Source organism: Numida meleagris, chromosome Z, assembly GCF_002078875.1.
Source record: "Numida meleagris isolate 19003 breed g44 Domestic line chromosome Z, NumMel1.0, whole genome shotgun sequence".
In the NCBI taxonomy this organism is placed as follows: domain Eukaryota; kingdom Metazoa; phylum Chordata; class Aves; order Galliformes; family Numididae; genus Numida; species Numida meleagris.
The window spans coordinates 62933066-62954009 of NC_034438.1; the positions used below are offsets into that span (position 1 = coordinate 62933066).

A 20944-nucleotide genomic window follows, 5' to 3' on the forward strand; every position below is an offset into this window, starting at 1 on the left:
TGCAAACTTACAATTAGAATTCAGAAATGCACAGCAAACATTGGATAACCAATGTCTGTGAGATTCCCAGGGAGCTATTATAATACAAATAATAGTCTGTGGCTGCAAAAACATGAACATTGCTTGTGTTCCCATGATTGAGTACCATTTACAAACAGTAATTAAGTTGTATTAGCTGAATTATGGGAACACCTGTAGACCTCAGTTGAGGTTACATCCCTGTTGTGCCAGCTGCTGTGTTAAGAAACCTGTGTACCTGAAAACAGCTAAGATCAAGAAGCCAGTGATGGAAGCAGTAAAAGAATGGAGACATCAGTATCTTCCTCTGATGATAAAAACTTCACACTTGGAGAGTCCTCACTCTTTGCTCAAACTTGCCCTGCAGGCCTGGAGCAATCAGCTCAGCTCTGAGCCTTATGTCACCCTTCCTATGCACAAGTGATACTGTTTTCAAGACAGCCACCATGCAACTCTGGGTACAGGGCATAAATTGCTGAAATAATCCAGTGTCTTCAAGACCACTTCAAATAAAAGTGATTTGAATAGCTCTAAAGCAAGGCAGTGATAGCAGAGTTTTCTAATCTGTTTCCTCTTGTAAAACACAGCATTCATTAACCACTGATTCTTTAGCACAGTTGTCAGGAATAACGTATCATTTGATTGAGAGATTAATTTTCTCTCCTTCAATCCTAGGAATTGCAAGTTTATTTAAAATCAAAAATTATACAATCTTTTTGGTAATTCGATTAGCAGACAATTTGGGAAATGTTGCATACTAGGTAGCACTTAGTTAAGTAAGACTACTTTTCCATTTACCCAAACCCATGATTACTCAGAAATCACCAAAAGGTTTCAGGATTGGCTTTGGAAAAGTATTTTAAATAAGAGAGATTGTCACATTAAGTCTTAAGTGGTGAATTATTCATTCTTCAAAATCCAGGTCTGAAAATGTTGCTAAGTGGCTCAAACAGCGCCTCAGTGAGACTTCCATATATTTTATTCGTGTACGGGAGACAAATAAGACCTATGAGGATTTGGGCATATACTGCGCTTATCAATTTTGTAAAGGACCAGTGGCTTCTCACCTGCTGTGTAATAGTGTCCCACGGCCCTTCCTGCAGACGAGCCTGGTAGCACACATGAACACTTTTCCATATTTCATCCAGTGTCAAAGGCCTTCCATCTGTGGGAGTGGAAAGGGGAAAAACCACCCACAGTTAACACACTTAAGGAGGCTATATCTTTAATAGAGAGCAGCAAAAATAAATACAAAAATACTGATTACCTGGAAGGAGAGGGAAACAATCATATCGAAATGTGATTGAGACACTTCTCTTGCCTCATAGCTCCAGAACAGCACTGCTCAAATCCTAACTGGATGTGTGTATAAAACTGTCCTAAATTCTCTGATCGTCTTTATTCTCCATCACCTGAGAGCAACAACTTACTTTTCATGTTGCAAGTTGTAAAGTTAAACTAATTATGTAAAGCAACGCCTGGGTAAAAGAGATTAAAAGCCACTGCCCTTCAGTAACCTAGATGGCTGCATTGTTGCAGTAGGCTTTTAGTGGTAGTGTTAGGACTATGCCAAGATATTAGCGTCAACCATTTTGAAAATAAGCATGTCAATTTTTTTCCTGAATATTTGTTTTTGACAAACAGCAATAGGATATTTTGATATACTTTCAATAAGCAGCTTCATCTTCGCATTTATTAGGTGTCAGAGACTATTATTCCATGATAACTAGTTTTATTCTACTGACATTTTCACGTCTGTAAAATGAACAAGATTTATTCACCCAATTAACATTTGAATACCATGTTTAGGTGTAAGTTAAAAACAGCTGCCTACAGCCTCTGTTTTAGTCTCTGCACACATTTTATAAAGCAGCTCCAAGTTCTGCCCTTACATAAGCACGACAGAGCAGGAGCATTAAGATATGTAGCAAATGAAGTATCTGTGAAGGCAACAGAATATTCTGTAGATAAACTAAGCCATCCTCAGGAAGGTGAGACCTGCTAGACCTTCATGTCCTATAGCCTACAATGGCAGATATCAAAGTTGCTCTGGAGACAGCCTAAAACCTGCTAAGAAATTTGGTACTAGCGTGTAAGTCAAGTTTAGAAGGAAATATTTGTGCTGAGATCATCAGCGTATAGGTAATACAAAATGCCATGGATGCTTGCAGTTTCCTGATTGCCTGCAAAGGCAATCCAGAACAAGTCCCAGTGCAAAATGTAAAATAACACACATTTGAGTGAAAAATTCCATCTGCTTCTCTAGATTTTGCTCTGTACACCTTTGTATTTGTGAACTGTTGAAGCAACGCATGAGCAAATGCAGGTTATACATGGAATGTATTATTCTAACTTTAACTGTCTCATTTATAGAAATGATTGAATGCATATCAAGTATTAAGCACAGTATAGTTAAAAATCACCAGAGTTTTGCTATTACTTCATGTGTGAAAAGCAGTACATCTTCCACTATATTTCAGTACAGAATTACTTCATTTCCGACAAAAATATGAATAAATTAAAACTAAAACTCTTACAATAAATGAGATCACAGTAAAATACTTCACCAGTTATTATAAAGTGATTGCAGTGTTTCATATAGGAACAAAAAATTGATCTGGGCATTCTGATCACAGATTTACATACCAAAATATGTTTGGATTTAAGCCCCCCCCCCCCTCAAATTTTGAATTTTCTTCAGAAGTTTATTATGCTTCATTAAACTTTAAATGAGTTTGAAATCAGTCATTTTTATTAATTTTAATTGACTATGGTTTCATACATACTCCTAAATTCCTATAAATTCTTATCTGATCTTGACCAGCTTGGTTTCCTAGAAGATGGGAAGATAAATACAGAGAATAACTTCTTTATACTTAAAAAGTACAAGAGGTTCAGCGACAAGCTAGGAACTGTACAACCCTTGCAAAAGGACAGGTGATTAATGGGCAGTTTCCACATTGCCCCTTTCAGGATGAAGATCTGAAAGGCTAGCACTTTCTCTCAGCATAAAAGAAATAAAATACAATAACTAAACTAAAACAAAATAGAATAAAAAGTACATTAAGATCCCAAATGAGTAACAAACATAGGAGAAATAGAAGAGTTTGAAGTTTTGGCAGTCTGTTTTGGTTTTGCTGCTGTTTCCATGTCAGAATATATGTATTTATGATAAAACTCATTTCAGGTAATTAGACTGGAGGTGGGTCTCACGTTATAAACTCCTTGGCTTGTGTGAGGACGATACAACTGAAGCCATTTTACCCCCAAGCTCCCACCCTTGCACAAAGCACACATCTGTATTCTCTGGGCACTTTTACACCACTCTCTGCAGGGTTGCCAGCATTCACAGGTTCAGCAGCCCATTTCACATCCCTGCAACCCCCAGGTGCCCAGCTGGGCAGACAGGGCAGTCAGTAATCGTTGCTACTGGCAACAAGGGGCCCACAGCACCCACCACGCCTAGCAGCCACTGGGCCTCGCCACTGCTGCATCTCCACATGCAGCACCCCACAGTGGAACTCAGCTCAGAAAGCCCTGCTGGAAAAGGAAGGCAGCAACAAGCAAAGAAACACAGCAGCAGGGGAAGGTGCGGGCTGCAGATTCACTCAGCAATGTATTTATTTATTCACCAACCACCCAGTGGCTGAGGTGTCTGCCACTCATCCAGAGCCCTACACTAGGTTTAGCTGGAAGCTGGTGCGTCGACGGAAGAGAAAATTTGTGGTTTTGTGTAATTCTGTTTATTAAATAATCACACAGTTTGCCACAAAGAGTGAAAGGAAACATATACCACACAGCAGGAGCTGTGTGTGGGCCAGCCCAGGCTTACTGTACCCTTTTGAAACACTGTGCTCATAAAGCTACAAACCTGCACACAATCCATCATCAGTACCAACACAGGTGAAACGCAGACTTTGATGCAAACAACATGACGTCTACCCTGCAAGAGAGGCCAAAAGTGCCTGGGAAACAACCAACAAGGGTATTTTTAAGAGAAAGGTGTTAAAGGACGGGAATCAAAAACTCCTAAATATTGGTTCTGCCTCTGCCATTCACTAGCTGTGAGCTTGAATGAATTGTTTCACCTGCACTAGCCATCAAGCAAGAGTTAACTACAGCCTTCCCGTCAGAAGCTCGGATTTCTATGATTTGAATTGTCTTGGCTGTAATAAACTTTTCTGAGAAAGTCTTGTTGAAGTCAGATGGGGTTAACTCTCTTACGTCACTACAAGCTAGTTAAAAATACTTTAAAAGCAGATGGGCTTTTTTGGTTTTTGTTTGTTTTTGTTGGGTTTTTTTTAATGTCCAAAACCATGATACAACTCATTCTTATAGGACAAGGTCTTAAGAAGAACCATTTTTCTGAGAAAGAACAGAGCGGTTGCATGCTTCTAACTTCAGAGAGTAAGCCTGATTTCTGGAAAGCGCACCAGTCAGGCTCAGCACGATTATGAATACAGAAAGTCATGCTTTCAGGGTTGGAGGAAGTTACATTATCTCACAAGCTGTCTCTCCCTAACCACTGATTAGCATGGCTTTTAATGGCAGGGACCTACCTATGTCAGAGAGCTAGCCATATTTTGAGCAGGTCAATTTGAAAATCCCCTCTCTTCTCTCTTTTCTAGGTGAGTGAGGCTGTAGCCTTTACTGACTCCGATTAGTCCTGCTCTTTTTGGTGCCTTGCAAGTATTAACGATTATTCCTCTCCCTTTGTAGGAAAAAGAAGCAGCAAACTGTGAGACAAGTCATTCTTTTCTTGCAGGGTGTTTCCTGACTGATGCCTGTGTGCGCCTCTGATTTTGTTACTGCTACCTCACTGTCAGTGCAAGAGTCGTTTGAATGTAAGGCTTTAGATGAAGACAGTTCAGGAAAAGAACAAAGTTCCTTGACATCTTAAAGATGAAGAAAAGGGGAAAATACTCTGCTGATTAAAGAAAGCTTACTGGACCTAGCCCAGCCCATCTGGCTGATGCCAGCACTGAAGGGAAAGGCTAATTGCCTAGACCATCTGTCTCTAAGAGGGCTAATTGCTGACATCAGATCTCAGCAAGGGTTCGTGCATTTCTTCAGCTACCTCTTTGGTAATCTCAGAAGCCAGAGAAAGGGCTCCTGCTTTTGAAAAGTATGACATAGATAAAACGGATTTTGGAGAACAAACACCTAGTTCTCTGACACTGAGGTACTGAGGACCCTGAGCTCCTGACACAGACTAGGACTTCCTGTGGTCTGAACTTAGGAAAATATGCCACATGGCAAGTATCATGAGGTAGTGAAAAATGCTTCTTAGGTGTATACATGTATCCTAAAATCATGGTCTTGTCTCCCACAATGTTTCCAATCATCCTTCCAGGCAGTCACCACATTTCATCATTTTCAGTTGAAGTATGTCCTTGCACAGAACAAGATTATCCCTGCAAACCTACTCCCAGAGACTACCAAGAAGTTTAGATGCTGTTCAGAACAATTTAGTTCTATTGCAATTGTACTTGTACCTTGTCATACCTTACATATTTAACTTCCTCTGACAAAAAAAAAAAGGTCTAAAGATGAATACCAGAAAATAAATTATCTCACGCAATTTAAAAAGCAGCAAGGATAAGAATACAATGTAACTTTGTAACTTCTGTCTTTCCACAGGAAGGACTGACCTGCAATGTTCAATCACAACTGCTAGCAGAAAGGAGTGAAAACCAGATGTCTTCACTTCCGTGAGCTCCTGAAGATGCAAACCCTGCCAAGGAGAATAGGAAAAAACTTCACAGGAATTTTTTCAGAAGTCTTTTTCCTAAGAGTTTCTCCTGGAATCAGTGCAAATTCATGTATGATGGAAGAAATGAAGGATTTAATTGTTCTAGAAAAGTTGTTAAGAGTCTATTTGGAATGCTGCAGATTTGGACAGGCCAGCAGCAGTTGCTATCATAACATACAAAGTGAGACGATGAATACTGCAAAACAAGCAAAACTACTTTGTCAGGTTGAACAGAAGAATTATTATTTCCTAGGCAAGCCTCGAGTTGTAATGGCCACTTAACATACTGCCAGAGAGGAAGCAGAGTGTTAAATTCAACCTCCTTACTCTTCTGCTGGGGAAGACAAGACAGGGCAGGGCTGTTGAAACTCTGAAAGGATTATAACTCACCTTCACCTCTTGCAACATGCTCTAATTAGCATGAGGATCAGTATGGACAGGATTCAAGGGAAACCAAGAGAGCTCACAAGAGACTTGTGAAGAACCCATTCTGCTAGTTAATCTGCAAACAATAGCAGGAATTTGGAGTGGGAAATCGATGCAGGTCTCAGAAGATTCTTCCGTGAGTATTTCAGATAAAGAATGCTGCAGTGAGCATTTCTAGCTGTCTAAGAAACAAGGTGAGGAGTCTATCACAGAAAGACTGTGACCCTTGTAAGGAAAAAATATTAGGGCTTTACCTAGAGTTTCCTACATAATAGACTCAGGGCAAGACAAAAGATACCTTTCTCAGCTCAGGTGGCTGTGAATGCACGTTTCTGAAAACACCATGATGGTGCCTTCAGATAGCACAGGCACAGTCAGGTAAATGATCTGCAGCTACGAAAGAATGTTGTTTTTTAAACTAAACTATCCAGAACTAAAATCAGAGAATATTAGCTGAAAATATTCTTGGAGAAGTACTTAGTATCTTGTAACTTTCTCTCTTCAAGAGTTAGAGAATGTTAATGTTAGAAGAAAATGTTAAATATGAAAGACAGGGTAGGTGACTTAGGGAATTATCTGAAAAAGTCCTTGTTTTCCATCATGAAAGTTTCCCAAGAAGCGTTTTAAACCATAGTCTTACTTGCAGGAACAATAACAGATTTGTACTGCAAGGGGAGCTGTTGGCACGTAATACTACAGCTGTGCATTAGATCATCCACTAGCTTCTGAAATATCCACTTCCAGATATAAGGAGTCATGTTTCAACACCTCCGATTCCCTGATGCTGACAAGCTAAACAACTTGTTTTGTCTCTGGGAGCTCTTCTCTGGTGATTAACTGCTTATGGTGAATACTAATTATATGAAAGTACAGTACAGTCGAAATAGTGTCCTATTTCTTCTACCTGCAGCATCTCCATCCTCTTCTGTAGAGACTGTGCACTATTAATTCTGCTAAAACCAAGATGATGACATTTTTCAGGACCACAAATAGGTTAATCTGTCTCTTTCAGCAAAACTTCCCTCATCCTTCAGTCTGCAAAGTAAGTTTAAAAGCAAAACACTGCACATTCATAAATGCTTGTAATAGAAAAGAAATTTGCAGCAGGATGTGTGCAAATGAGTTCTGTTGGTGGAAGGCAGAGCAATGTCCCCTATTCCCCATGTCTCAGTTTGAAAATTTGCCCCAAATTATCCATTCCTGAAAGTGCACCTCTGACTAAAATCTTTTCACCAGGGAGTCTATGAGAATTTGTTCTTCAATTTTAAATCTAAAGTGCCTTTTAAAACGCTAACACTGCAAAATTAGAAACCATTAAACAATATAAGGCAGAGAGTGATTAAATCTACCAAACACATTCAAAGCAGCTTAAGCTACTTTTTAATTAAAAAGAAAAAGATATATCTGGCAACATTCAGACATCTTTATCTAGATAAAGTTAGGAGATTATTCAAAACACAAAAGATGCTGATGCTACCATGCAGGAGACTGAACAAAATGACTTGAAGATTCCAATCCCTCAGCCCTCGGTACACAGTCGTTGGGTAGGGAGGAAGAGAGCACAGCCAGTGCTGCAGTATGATCATTCTATGCTTGCTGATTAAATAAGTGACACTAACAGTGGCCTTGGAGGGAGGCTCTGTGTTCCTCCTTCCTTCCTGACAGGATGGTGAGTGAAATAACAGTGGCTGTAGCAATTGAGTAACGCATAACAAGATGTACATTTTAGGAGGAAAGAACATCCGTTAGTGTTTCAAGAACTGGTATTCATAGAGAGAAAAAGGCAATACCCTATCGCTATTATTTTTTTAAATGAGCAAGGTTAAATAGAAAACAACATACACATTTAAAGGTACACTTAGACCCCAGCCTTGGGGCTCAAATTCAGGCTTCAGAGAAACAGACACAGTTCTGCTGAAGCACTGTAATTATGTCCACTTATTTCATAGCCAAATTCAGACCTGCAGCTTTAAGGTTTCTGTATTCGTTTAAAGAAAAGAACAAGAAAAATGACCAGTAGTTTTAGTCAACCACAGGCAAGATGCCAGGAGCCAAAGTTCAGCCTCCTTCAGGCTGAGATGATATCATCTATTCCAAGGTCCTGAAGCTCTCTGTCTGGAATATTACAGGATTTACTGGTGAACAGCCTCATCTCTTACTTTCTTATTCACACATGATCATTACTCTGTTCCTCTGTTTAATATAAAATTTGAGTTTTTAACATCTACAGCATCTGACATGTTTTTCTACATTACTGTCTAACAGAAAATGGGTCTTACCTAAAAAACAAGCCCTAAAATAAAGCACAGGTACTTGGTAGCTGCTGGAATACAAGACATGATATTCATAGCGAATTACTTCTTCTGTTGCACAGACTCCAGCTACTTGAGAATCATCCAAAGATTCCTAAAACAATAAACACAAACGTAAAATTATATCATTTTGTATTTCTACCAAGAGGAAATTGATTACAACTGTTGTAATTAATAAATATACAGAACAGAAAAAATAGCAATCACCCCTTTCATAGCACTGGAATTCTAATAGGAGCATGAAAATCATAGAAGTCCAAACCCTGCAAAGACATCTTCCACTTCACTTTTACAAACTGTGAACTCTGTGTAAGCATTTGCAGAACTGAGGCCTTTCAAAGCACAGGCTGCTTATGTGGGCAAAAGAAGGCGGCAAACAGTTTCTTAAATCTTTATGGCAGAACACCTGCACAGTAAGGTAACCGCATCTGCATCTCTTCTGACTGCCATTATTATAAACCATTTTAAAAGTATATTCTTGAATAATCTGGTTTTGCCTGCCAAAGGACAAATCAACGGTATCCACCAAAAACCCTCTCTTTTACTTTCTTTAAAGGCTTTTTGCAAAAGTCTGGTTTTAATAATAACACTTCCAAAAGTGGAGATAATTTTTCCCCTGTTACTGTATATTTTGGGTGCAAAGTAATTTATATATGTTGCAGGCCTGAAATAAAGCTGAAGAGATGGAACTTATTGCATTAAAACATTTCCCAGCTGGAACAAAAATCTCTTAACATGTGTATTAACTTTCTTAATTTCAAAATAATATTCAATTTGTACAAAAATATACCAGCTATTCTGACTTTTCTAAAAACTGCCAATTCTTCACAACTCTGAAATTGGAGACATTAAATTATTAATGCCATTAAGATTAAATGTTAGAACAAACTTTCCAAGAAGACACTATGGGTATGGACTTGTTTGGTTTTCAAACCCCCAAATTTTCATGCATGAACTAAGCAATGATAATGCCCCACAGGTTGGGTGTTTACTCCACAAGTTTATTATTGCCAACCATGAATACCGGTTTGCTGCTTCTGTCCAAGCACAATGAAAAAGACTGAATGGAAAAGAACCTGCTTTGAATCCCATATTGGTTCAACACACAAGAAATTCAAAGAATTTTGCATTTTTATCTCACATTCGCAGCTAAGCCATGAAACAACCTATGAAGTGGTATAGTAACAGATAAACTACAGTGGTAATGACATACAAAACACTTCTATTTTTTTTTGGTAGTCCATATAAAAGGTATTTCCCCCACATTTAGTATATTAGACAACCAGCTGCAACTGAATGAAGCATGTGGATAGAAGGTCATGAATGAAGAGCCTAGACTGAGGGAAGCTACAGACCAAGTACTGTAAATACAGTTTTGGACATGAAATGAGAAAATCACAGATGGTCATAGAATAGAAGGTTTCTGGGAAGTCCTGCACAGCTGCAGCTCAGGAAACAGGTAACTAAAGCACTGAAAGGGAACATTAAAGCAAATCCTCTCCATGTTAACCTTGTTTTAAAAAGCAATACGTGAAGGGATACTAAAGACAAAATGCCAGAAGGGACAATGATGATTGCTGCATCTGACTTCATAGGACAGGTGAAGTTAGTTATGCCATGCCTGGCCTCTATATAACCATGTAACAGACTAAGAAAGCCAACTTTTCCCGCACATCAGAACATCTGATCAGATGTCAAATACAGCAGAATACCATTAAAAAAAAAAAAAAACCTCGAGGAAAAGACAGACTCTCTATAGTAAACAATTTTATATATATCTTCAGTGCTTTACTGTGAATAGTAAGAGAAAGAAAACCAGCAGCATGCAGTAAGGGAAATCAAAAAACAACTAGGCTTTTGAGTCCATACAGGGAGGAAAGGGAAAGTGTCCACATTCAGAATGGAACCAAGACTGAAATTTACAAAACCCTTTTGGATCAGCTTTTTGGAATCAAAACAATGCTTCTTCTTTTAGAGACATTTACATTATTTTAGAGACTTCTTTTACAGACATTAATTCTGCACCATCTTATGCTCAGTCACTAACTTACCTTGCCCTAAAAAGTACTGGAAATGGCAGAACTACCTGGCCATGTATTAAATATCATTGTTCCACCAGAAAAGCTGCATGTACACACATACTTCTCTTTCCTGCTTTCTGTATGTAAGGCTAAATAACTCTAAACCCTCACATAAACATTGATTTGTGATAATTTCAGACTGAATGATAAAGGAGTCATACTCTTTGCTACCTGCAAATACCTAAGAAAATAAATAACTTAAACTCAAAAACTAAATACTCAAAAGCTGTATGCCCTTAGGGAAAACATGTTTAGTAAATAACCTACTTACTATCTCAGTAAGTCATAAATTAAGCTAAGAATAACTTTGTAATCAGGAATTCAGATTGCTGGGTTAGCAAGGATTTCAACTGGTAAGCAACTTCTATCTTCACTTTTGGGATGAGGAAAAGGAAAGCAAAGGAGTCAGTCAATCCTTCTAATATTATTGTTCCTTGAGCTGGCCAGAAAGAAAAACCCTCTTGAGAATTCCTGCCATTACTAGGATATTAGGCAGTGGGCCACTTATCAAAACATCCTATTACTTCCAGAGAAAACTGATTTTCTGCAGAAGTGGCCTTCCCAGAAGATGTACGTAGTCTGATGGCAGGAGAGGCAGCAGACAGGGGAAGAAGGCTGTATAAAAAGTTTTGCTCTAAACAAATTACTGCACTGGAGAGCAGAATGTTTGTGCACACATTCATTTTGCATTATCCCAGAGTTCTCTGACTGATGGTTTAAGCAGCGTCTGAAATCAAGTACTCTGCTCTACGCAGAGCTTGAAGAAGCTTTGAAACTGACATTCTTCTCCTCTGTTACAAGATGGACTTGGGTCTACTACAAAGTTTCTGTGCTTATTCAGAACAGTTTCTGATAATCAGATCTCTTTTCGTGCCATTTCTAGTGACAAGCGGGCGCATTGTATTTGAGATCTACATAGAAAGACAGCTGAATCCTTCTTAGGGCTACTTCTAATCTCCTTTCCTTTTGGTAAACGGCAGTGGCAAGACTTCTTACATAAAAAATGTAGCACTGATGTGTAATCCTGTACTTTACAGTCTCTGTAAGTATGATGCATAGGATTTATCCAAGGAAAGTACATCTTGGAGCCTTAACGTTCTGATGGTATCGCTGTCACTGATGAGATGAACTTTGCTGATGAGAGGAATAAAATGAGTACAGTCACTTTAGGCAATCTCTGGAACATCTAAAAATTATGCATGGCTGAATGAGGCCATGGAAGCTCAGAGAGTGTTATATCAGCCCAAAAGAAGAGATTTATTTTTTCCTCTTTAACCAGCTACTGATAAAGCCATTAACATAAAATGTAGGTGTAACTCATAAAAAAAAAAAATCACAGAATTTTCTTTTCACCTGATAGCCTATGTAAATTTTTCTTCAAGTAATGGTTCTACATTCATTTTCAATGTATACAGTTGTTCTATCTCTTTCAGCTAATACAAAATTTTAGGTATTCTAATAGACAACACTAAAATCAATTTTAACATCAGGAGATCGCATAACTTACAAAACATTCATACATGTACATGCATAACAAAACAAATTCATAATTTTGCTTTGATCTTGTCAAGACAAACACATCAGCATAAAGAAAAAAGTTTATTAATGTGTTAACAGAAAAGGTTTTTTGACTAAATTGCAATCCTTAAAGATGAGATGAAATAACTGAAATAATTTGATTTCTCTCTTTTTTTTCTGTTGTTGGTGGTGGTTTTTTTTTTGTTTCTGCACTGCAATTTGCTTGCATGGTTGCCATGCTTCACGTTAAAACTGTGAAACCAGGACTCACCAACTGTTTCCTAAACAAATTGGGAATTTGTCATCAGGAAGCATCTGCTACTCTGTTGCTCTCATGTAAAATCGTTCTTGTGCTACTATAATGGACTGCTGAGCAGATGTTTAAAAGCAATGTATCTATTACAAAAAAGATAAGCAGCAACCACCTAATTAATTATATTAGTTCCATCATAAATGAATTATCACTAATTTTAATTGATATAAAATTGTTCTCAACCTTTAAGTATCCCCTAAACAAATTAAGTTGATTTGTCCTTTTTAAAATGCTAAATTATTTAAATCAACAGATCAGAAATGATGCCGCACATCACTCTGAAGGCAAAGTAACGTGTTTGCACTATTTCCATTACTCCTGATGAAGATGACAAGTCAACAACCGCTGGTGACATCTAGGAGCAGGACAGAGCTAGCAGTGTGCTCTGACGCTGCTCGCAGTCACAGCAGACACAGGATAGGGCAGCTTGCTCCTGAAGGGAGGGCTGCAATGGAAAGGGAAGGGACAGGAACAGGCAAGGTGAAATGGAAGGAGGCAGAATCACCTGATGGAGAAGGGATTTTCCTCTGCTGACACCACACATTTCCCTCTCTCCACCTCACACACAGAAGCTGACTGAGCCAGCATTCCTTCCTTAGCCCAAATTCCCTTTGAAAGGCTAAAGGAGCTCCTAAAGTCTTTTTTGGGGGGAAAAGGGGAAGAGAAGTGGTTTGAACAACAGCAGGCACACTTCTCCTGGATACCACATCTGCCTTTCTCCCAGCTCCCATGTTCCTCATCTCTGTTTTTGGCATCCTGACCTCTGTTTCCTCCTGCTTCCAGGGAGCCTTGTGGGATTCTCCTCACATACAGGCGGGGCAGGATGGGGCTGTGGGCACAGAGGCGAAGAAGAGGTGACGGAGGAGCAGCCGCTGGGACCAGCAGCCTCATTTGTTACTGGGGGACAACGAGATGCAGCCCAGATTGATAAGAAATTTGCTTTCATTCCTTAGAATATATTTACACTTACTTACATTTTGGCCTCTAAAATTGAAAACAAATGTATCATGCGTGTACTTCTTTGACTATTTCTCCAAAAATGACTGTGAGCTCCCATGTGAAACACAAGAGCTCCACAGAGCAGCTCCCCTCCCAGTCCAACACTTTCCCTGTGGCAAACACATGAAAACTGAACGGCAGGACAGCGTTCATCAGACAGAATTAAAGCAGAGCTTAATGTGGAGGGTGCGGCAGCACGGTGAGATTGTATCTGCACTCTTTATTCTTCCTCCTGGGTGTTCTCCGCCTCTATTAGGATTGCGTCTCCCTTCTTTGCCTGCAGCCCCACCATTCCAGTCTCTGCAGGTCACTTTGCTGACAATTTCGTACCTCTAGCACATACTCTCGCATCATCCCAGGGTGGTGAGGCCCTGGGCAGCCTCATCTTAGGCGAGGGACAACCAGCTCACAGCAGGGGTGGGAGCTGGTTGGGCTTTAAGGTTCCTTCCAGCCCAAGTCATTATGTGATTCTATGATCCCCACCATCACACAGAACCTGCCTGCAATGGCTGAGCAAAGGCTGAATGAGCCATGGGCCTGGACTCTCTTCCCAGAACAATCCCTGATGTGGATACTGTAACGCAGCCTACAAAATGCAAGAAATCCCCTTGCAAAAATAAACATCCCGAGGACAAGGGAAAATAAAAAAAAACTTCTAAGAACCTCAAAACCACCCCAGTGTGTGCTTTTTATTTTAATACAGTAAGAGAACTTCTGTTTGCATTATGTGATTGTATTTTCCTTTCAACTGTTGAATACTCACACTATGATAAAGCTCACAGGCTCTAACACGCTTACCCCACTGTATCTGGTCTGTAAAAAATGCATTAAAATGTGGACATTTTCCTGAAAATTTTAAGTATGAATGGTATACAAATGTATTTGCCAACAGTTTCAGCATCTCATATCCATTAATAAACTGCTCTTTTATCTTAAGCATATACCGGGAATTCAGCAGTCCCTGTGTGCCTTCCAGGGCAGCCACCGTTAGTGACAGACAGGCAATAAAAGCACAACAAAAGAGACCCGTGGAACGACAAAGTTACCTTATGGATTTATTTCCTGTATGCAGCTACAGAATACTCCCTACTGTCTTGTGTTACTTCAAATTCAATTAGCCAAGTGAAGAACCTAGCTAAATACTGCCCTTTGGTAACAGAGGAAGAAAGCGACCCTGAGTACAGTCAGTGATGCTGCTAACACCAACCCCAAAGAATTCTCTTCTGGAAGACACAGCTTCCTGGAGAAGCTACTAAGCCACCTATGGAAAACAGACACGCATTAAGGTAAACAAGGAATGGATTCCTACGGGCACACGGATCTCGTAAATAATTCATTTCTCAAAGGAAAACCTCCTAACTGCAAGTCAGCACCCTGACTGATGCTGCTAAAGAATCCAGGGATTATTAGAATGGCTGTTTTTCCCCAAAATATACAAGTTGCTAACAAAAAAAAACACAGCCTTTCGTCATGCAAGGCACACGAAAAGAACAAAACCAACAGTTCCACCCCAAAAAGATGCAGCACATAAAATTTTAGTAGTCCCTCATGCATTAACAATCGTTTCTAATGGTTGGAAATTAGATTTGTCTTTTGATTGCTTTAAAACTGTTATCACAAGTGAAAGTAAAATCTATTCAAGTGAAAGAAGCAATGGACCATGAAAACAGAACCATTTTGAATTTTTTTTTTTGTTCATATAAAGGTGGAGAATTCTTTCAAAATCATCTCTTCATTCTTCTCCTATTGTCACATTCAAAATGCAGAATTTGGTGGCTCCTCTCCTCCCCCTAAAGAGGTATTTTCTTTCTAATGTATAAAATAGGGCTTAGGTAGAAAATCCCTATCTCGCACCCAGCAAGGCCAGGAAAGGAGGTGAGGAAGTCAGGAGAGTGGGACAGATAAAGCTAAGTGCTGAGCGAGAGGCTAGCTAACCTGTCAATACAAGAGGCGTGTCCTAAGCCATGGACAGGCACCCATGGCCTGATGTGTGAGCTGCAGGCATGCATTTATATAAACTCCCTCCAATGAACAACTGTCATTATCAAAATTCTTCCTCCACCTCAGGCATGTGCAGCAGCTCTTCTTTTGCAGGATGTATGGTGAGACAAGAAGGCCTTTGACATGGTCTCTCATAGCATCCTTCTCTACAAGTTGGAAATATATGGATTTGACAGGTGGTCTGTTTGATGGGTAAGGAACTGCTTACAAGATCAAACCCAGAGAGTAGTGATCAATGGCTCAATGTTCAGAGGGTGATCAGTGACGAGTGGTGCCCCACAGGGGTCAATACTGGGATCAGTGCTCTTTAATATCTCCATCAATGGCATTAACAGTGGGATCGAGTGCACACTCAGCAAGTTTGCAGATGTCACGGTTTTGTGATTTTTTTGTTGTCAGTATTCCACATCATAACATCACGTAAAGCACTGGGAGTTGAAGAGTTAATGTTCTGGTTCTGTGGACTGCTGTTTCTGAGTGCTTGGTTCTGGGAGGGGGAGGGAAGGAGCTGCATTCCCCATAGGACTTTGCACTGGGAGTGGGAGGTGGAGCTGGAGCTGCTTCGCAGGTCTGGAGTCTCTCTCTCTTTGTTTGCTGCGGAGAAGCACGTGGTCCCCCTGCAGTTTACAGAGTAAGGCCTCGGTTTTGGACACCCTCTCTCCCATTTTGTTTGATTTGTTGGCCTCAATTCCAATCATATTGTGTTATATAATTTTGCACTCCAACATCATATTTAGTAAATTAACGTTTCTTCTTAGATCGTTGCCACTGTTTTCAGACCCATCTACAATTCCCCCACCCTTCCCCCCTTCCCCCTTTTTTTTTCCCGGGGCATGGGTCCACGGGTCCCCCGCCTCATTACTCAAGGGACTGGTCTGGGCCAGCCCGTAAACTGAATACACCCTTTTTTTTTTTCTTAATTCTTTTCTGCGCTGGCAGGCCTGTGGGCCTGCTGTCCCCCTGTCGCAGACACAGACAGATCCAGAGATAACTCCATGACAGCAGCTGACACCAAGCTGTGGGGGTGCGGTCGACACACCTGAGGGACACCACACCATCCAGAGAGATCTAGACAGGCTGAAACTGCGGGCCCAGGAGAACCTCAGGAGGTTCAACAAAGCCAAGTACAAGATCTTGCACCTGGGTCGTGGCAACCCCCACTATCAGTACAAGTTGGGGGATGAAGGACAGCTTGCCAAAAAGAAACTGGGGGTACTGGTGGAAGCCAAGCTGGACATGAGCCAGGAGTGTGCCCCTGTAGCCTAGAAAGCCAACTGAATCCTGGGCTGCATCCAAAGAAGCGTGGCCAGCAGGGCGAGGGAGGTGATCCTGCCCCTCTGCTCTGTGCTGATGAGGCCTCACCTGGAGCACTGCATCCAGATGAGGAGTCCTCAGTACGGAGAGATGTGAACCTGTTAGAGTGCATCGAGAGAAGAGCCACAAAAATGATCTGTGGGATAGAACACCTTCCCACTAAAGGACAGGTTGAAAGAGCTGGGGCTGTTCAGCCTGAAGAAGGCTCCATGGAGACCTGGGAGCAGCCTTTCAGTATCTGTTAGAAAAAGGGGACAAGACTCCTTAGGAGAGTCTGTTGTGACAGAACAAGAGGAAATGGTTTCAAACTAAAAGAGGGGAGATTTAGGTTGAATATAAGGAAGAAGTTTTTTTACAATAAGGATGGTGAGGCACTGGCACATGTTGCCCAGGGAGGTGGTGGAAGCCCCATCCTTGGAGACACTTAAGGTGAGGCTGGAGGGGACTCTGAGCAACCTGATGTAGCTGCAGGTGTCCCTGTTCATTGCAGGGGAGTTGGAATAGATGGCCTTTAAGGGTCCCTTCCAACTTAAATGATTCTCTGATTCTATGAAGAAGCTGGAGATGGTGGCGCTCCTATCTCTGCTTTCTAGCCACCAGCCTTGATGTAAGAATTACCATACCACACAGATGAGGTGCAGGGATCACTCTACATAGGTCCAGCTGTAGGGACAGAAGCCTCAATCTCTTACTTTAGGTAAGCGGTGCAAGCATCAGGCCAAAGTCCTTCTCTCGATCTTTGTACAGACAGACATGAACGAAATTGCAGCATTTTCTCATTATTATTATTATCTTGAATTTGTACAAATTGTAAGAAGTTACTACAAGACGTAGCACTATTATGTAAGATTATTTTCTTTTTGGACCTAACTGCTTCCTGGATTGAGCTCCATGCTTCATAATTGTATGCTTTATGATAGGCGAAAAAGAAAAAATACTGATACATCAGAAGAGAAAGGTAACAGTTCAGCTGTATTTTAGGTCAGTTTTATCTTTTTAGAACAAGATTATTATTTCTGCATTGAGAAGCTCAGCAGCAACCCAGTTTTGGCCACAGTTAATTCAACAGGGAGACTGACAGAAATTCCTGCAGCTCTTTACTTTACAGAAGACAAACTCAAATCCTCATTAATTTCTCAGATGGGAAACTGTATGAAAATGGTGCCAAGACTGACAGTGTTTAGTGGTAATTGAAGTGAAAAAGTTACAGACAGAAATGCTCAAATTGTCACTAAATCTGGCATGATAAAAACAAGAAATTTAAAGTTACAGGTTGTGATTACAAGCAGCTGGAAGGGAAACTATGATGGCGCAGTCCAGAAGCCTTGTGCTATGCAGAGCCTCTAATTAAGTGCATGTCTGTCAAAATGACACCACTTGGCCATAAGCTGTACTATACAATCACAACAATTAGAAACTGTAATCATAAACCAGATAGATCAATAACAACCAACTTATTTCAGAATGACCTCTGATTAAGTTAAATATATGTTAAGCCTGAAGCACATACATTACTATCTTATTATGACAACAGAAAGAGAAAATTAAAATAGAATGGTCTATTTCAAAATCAAAATAATTATAATGCAAAAAATGTAACTATAACACAAAATAATTATTAACTCACTTGTAAATCCTCAAAAATACTCTGATTTGTTCCCACACATATAAAAATCAGTATCGCATTCAGATCTAGTGATCTTTTCTTTTTAGAAAGGTGAAGGAATAATGAATATTTTTTTAAGGAACAGGGCCAGAGTTTACCAAGTCCAATCAGTTCAGCTTTTATCTGCTCTGAAAAGCTGTTTATTAATATGTGATGTAATACAGATGGACTTACTCTCTACTCTGCAGTCACTGCTACATAGGAAATGCAAAGCTCTGTATTCAGATCTGGCAGGTCAAACGCCTTTCAGTTCATTTTCAAACAAAATACTCTGTATATTCTAAGTATTAATAACTATAATGTTATCAAATGCCGTTTATCACAACTATCCCAAATGTATACTGGTGACATTCACACTGGATGGAAAGAAAATACTGAATGTTTCTTTTATTAACATGATAACAAATGAAAATGGCCATGCTATATTACATGATACTATTAATTTTCAGGAATGCAGTATATAATAGAACTCAAAGCAAATTTAATCACCAGCAGGCTTTACAAAGGAGTAATTGTAATTTAACAAAATGTAGTTAAAATCTACAAAATTCAAATGAGAAGACATAATGCAATACATTCTTATAATTAAAAATAGACTGTTATGGCACAATCTAACAATAAAGGTAGTCATACTATATTCCTACTGTTGAATAGCATTGCTGGGAGAATTCTGTGGGCAAATAGAGAAAATACACAAGTAGAAACATATCTCAGCTATAACCAGCAATTCTGGTACAACACTAGTAGTTTTGTACAACTCAGTACAACTGCACCTAGAAGCCAGCTCTGCTCCAAAACTAAGAAGGTGAAGAGGAAAATCTGGATGAATTTTTTTACCATGTTTCTAAATTGAACAAGTCCTCTAACAGTTCCCATCTTCACACAAAGTTTGTTTCAACTGATGAGAAAGCTCAATACCACACTAGGAACACTTAAATAGATTTACAACAAAAGTTGGCTGAAAACACTTGGGATGGTCAACAACACTGCAGTGACCAATGAACACCACTGCAGCAGCAGAAGGATTACAACAGCCAGGAGTAGCACACACGGCCAAGCTCCCACCTGGTGCTGCGACAGATAAATTACAGAGATGCAAAATCCAAATAATCAGTGAACGATTAAATACACAGATGTATCTCATTTTCAGGGGCTCAGTGAGTGAGAAACACCACGGTGCACGGGTCTGCACAGATCACTTTTGTGTGCAGGAGGCACAAACTGTGAGAGGCTTGACAGACTCAGTTTCCTTGGCTCCAACAAAAAGTGATGCACTTGACATCCCATAGGATCAGAAACACGGAACGCAGTAAGGTAAGAGAACAGCTACTAACCGTGCATACGTGCACACAGACAGAATATAGCTTTGGCTGTTTACTGCACTTCTCCCTCTTATTTCCCTCAAATGCTACTCAGCAGCTCCTGGAGCTAATCTGTCCCTTCAATTCAATTAAGGTAGCTCCGGGACTATTTCAGATATTCACCCCTATTTAAAATAAACTGAAATCACAGCTAAGACGATGAAGCATTTAATTGGTTAAACTGCTCTCGCTTTTCAAAGCTGAGATATTCCAAGTGTCCCGAAGGCATTTAATTCCAAAACAGGAAGCCAAAGAGGAGAGCACTCAGCAATTCTAATCTTGCGCAGATCTCTTGGAAAGTACTTTCCTAAACATTTGCTGAAAGAACCTTTTATTGTACTGCGTGCTGCCGCACGTACCCCAAATAGGGTCCCTCAGAAACTGCAACATATTTAATACTTAAATAATTTCTGGTTATATAAAGGAATCAATCAACTATGAACATGCTTTCCTAAATATTAAACTTCAGGAATTTGCAAAACAAAGGATGTAGAGGGAGAAACAGCTAAAAATACTCTGGATGTATTTTTAACATCCTATATTATAACATTATTCATAAGACTGAGGCTATGAATGATAATCCTGCACCAAAATCAAATATGTACTTCAATTGATTTTTTTCTTAACTGCTGTTTGTAGGCTTCTGCAACTCAACTGCAATCCCTGAAAGCATAATTTTAGAAGAAATGCCTGGTGTCCATATGATATTCTAAGAATTACCACAGAGGTCCCCATTCCCTAACATTTCAGGTACAGGAGGACCTCTGCATTTTTGACCTTGCCAAGATGGAAATACTATGGGAGACAACCAAGAATTTATGGTTGCAAGAATCAGTTTCCAAGTACCAGGACCCTTCATACACTGAATTCCACAAAACCATATGCACATAATAGAAAAAAGGCAAATGTTGGCTTTTAATATCAACGCATATGTTTTAACAAACATTTGGACACGAGTGAACAGGATGAGTAGATATTTAGGCTTTTTATTTTTATATTTTTATAGCAGACATTGAGCTGAAGCACTCAAACAAGAACTGAAGTTTCCTAACTAATTGGGTTCCCATGCACATTCGATCCACTTAGGTGATTTTTTAATCTCCTCTCAGGGGGCTCTTTACCCCTTGCAGCACACAAGGGACAAGCAGCCAGCGGCAGCATGACACTTCTTTATTCTTGTTGT

The 20944-nt window shown here is 39.8% G+C and overlaps 1 protein-coding gene across 4 annotated transcripts in view; it reads right to left on the reverse strand.

Annotated features, from left to right (window-relative positions):
- Nucleotides 1–20944, reverse strand: part of ATG10 (autophagy related 10) — an 81783-nt gene that overhangs the window by 19989 nt on the left and 40850 nt on the right. For all 4 annotated transcript variants that reach the window (XM_021379853.1, XM_021379850.1, XM_021379851.1 and 1 more), the window contains exons 4-5: nucleotides 8476–8602; nucleotides 1086–1183 (exon numbers count right to left, since the gene is read on the reverse strand). In XM_021379853.1, coding sequence (XP_021235528.1) covers nucleotides 1086–1183; nucleotides 8476–8602 — 225 coding nt within the window. The remainder of the gene's footprint in view (nucleotides 1–1085; nucleotides 1184–8475; nucleotides 8603–20944) is intronic.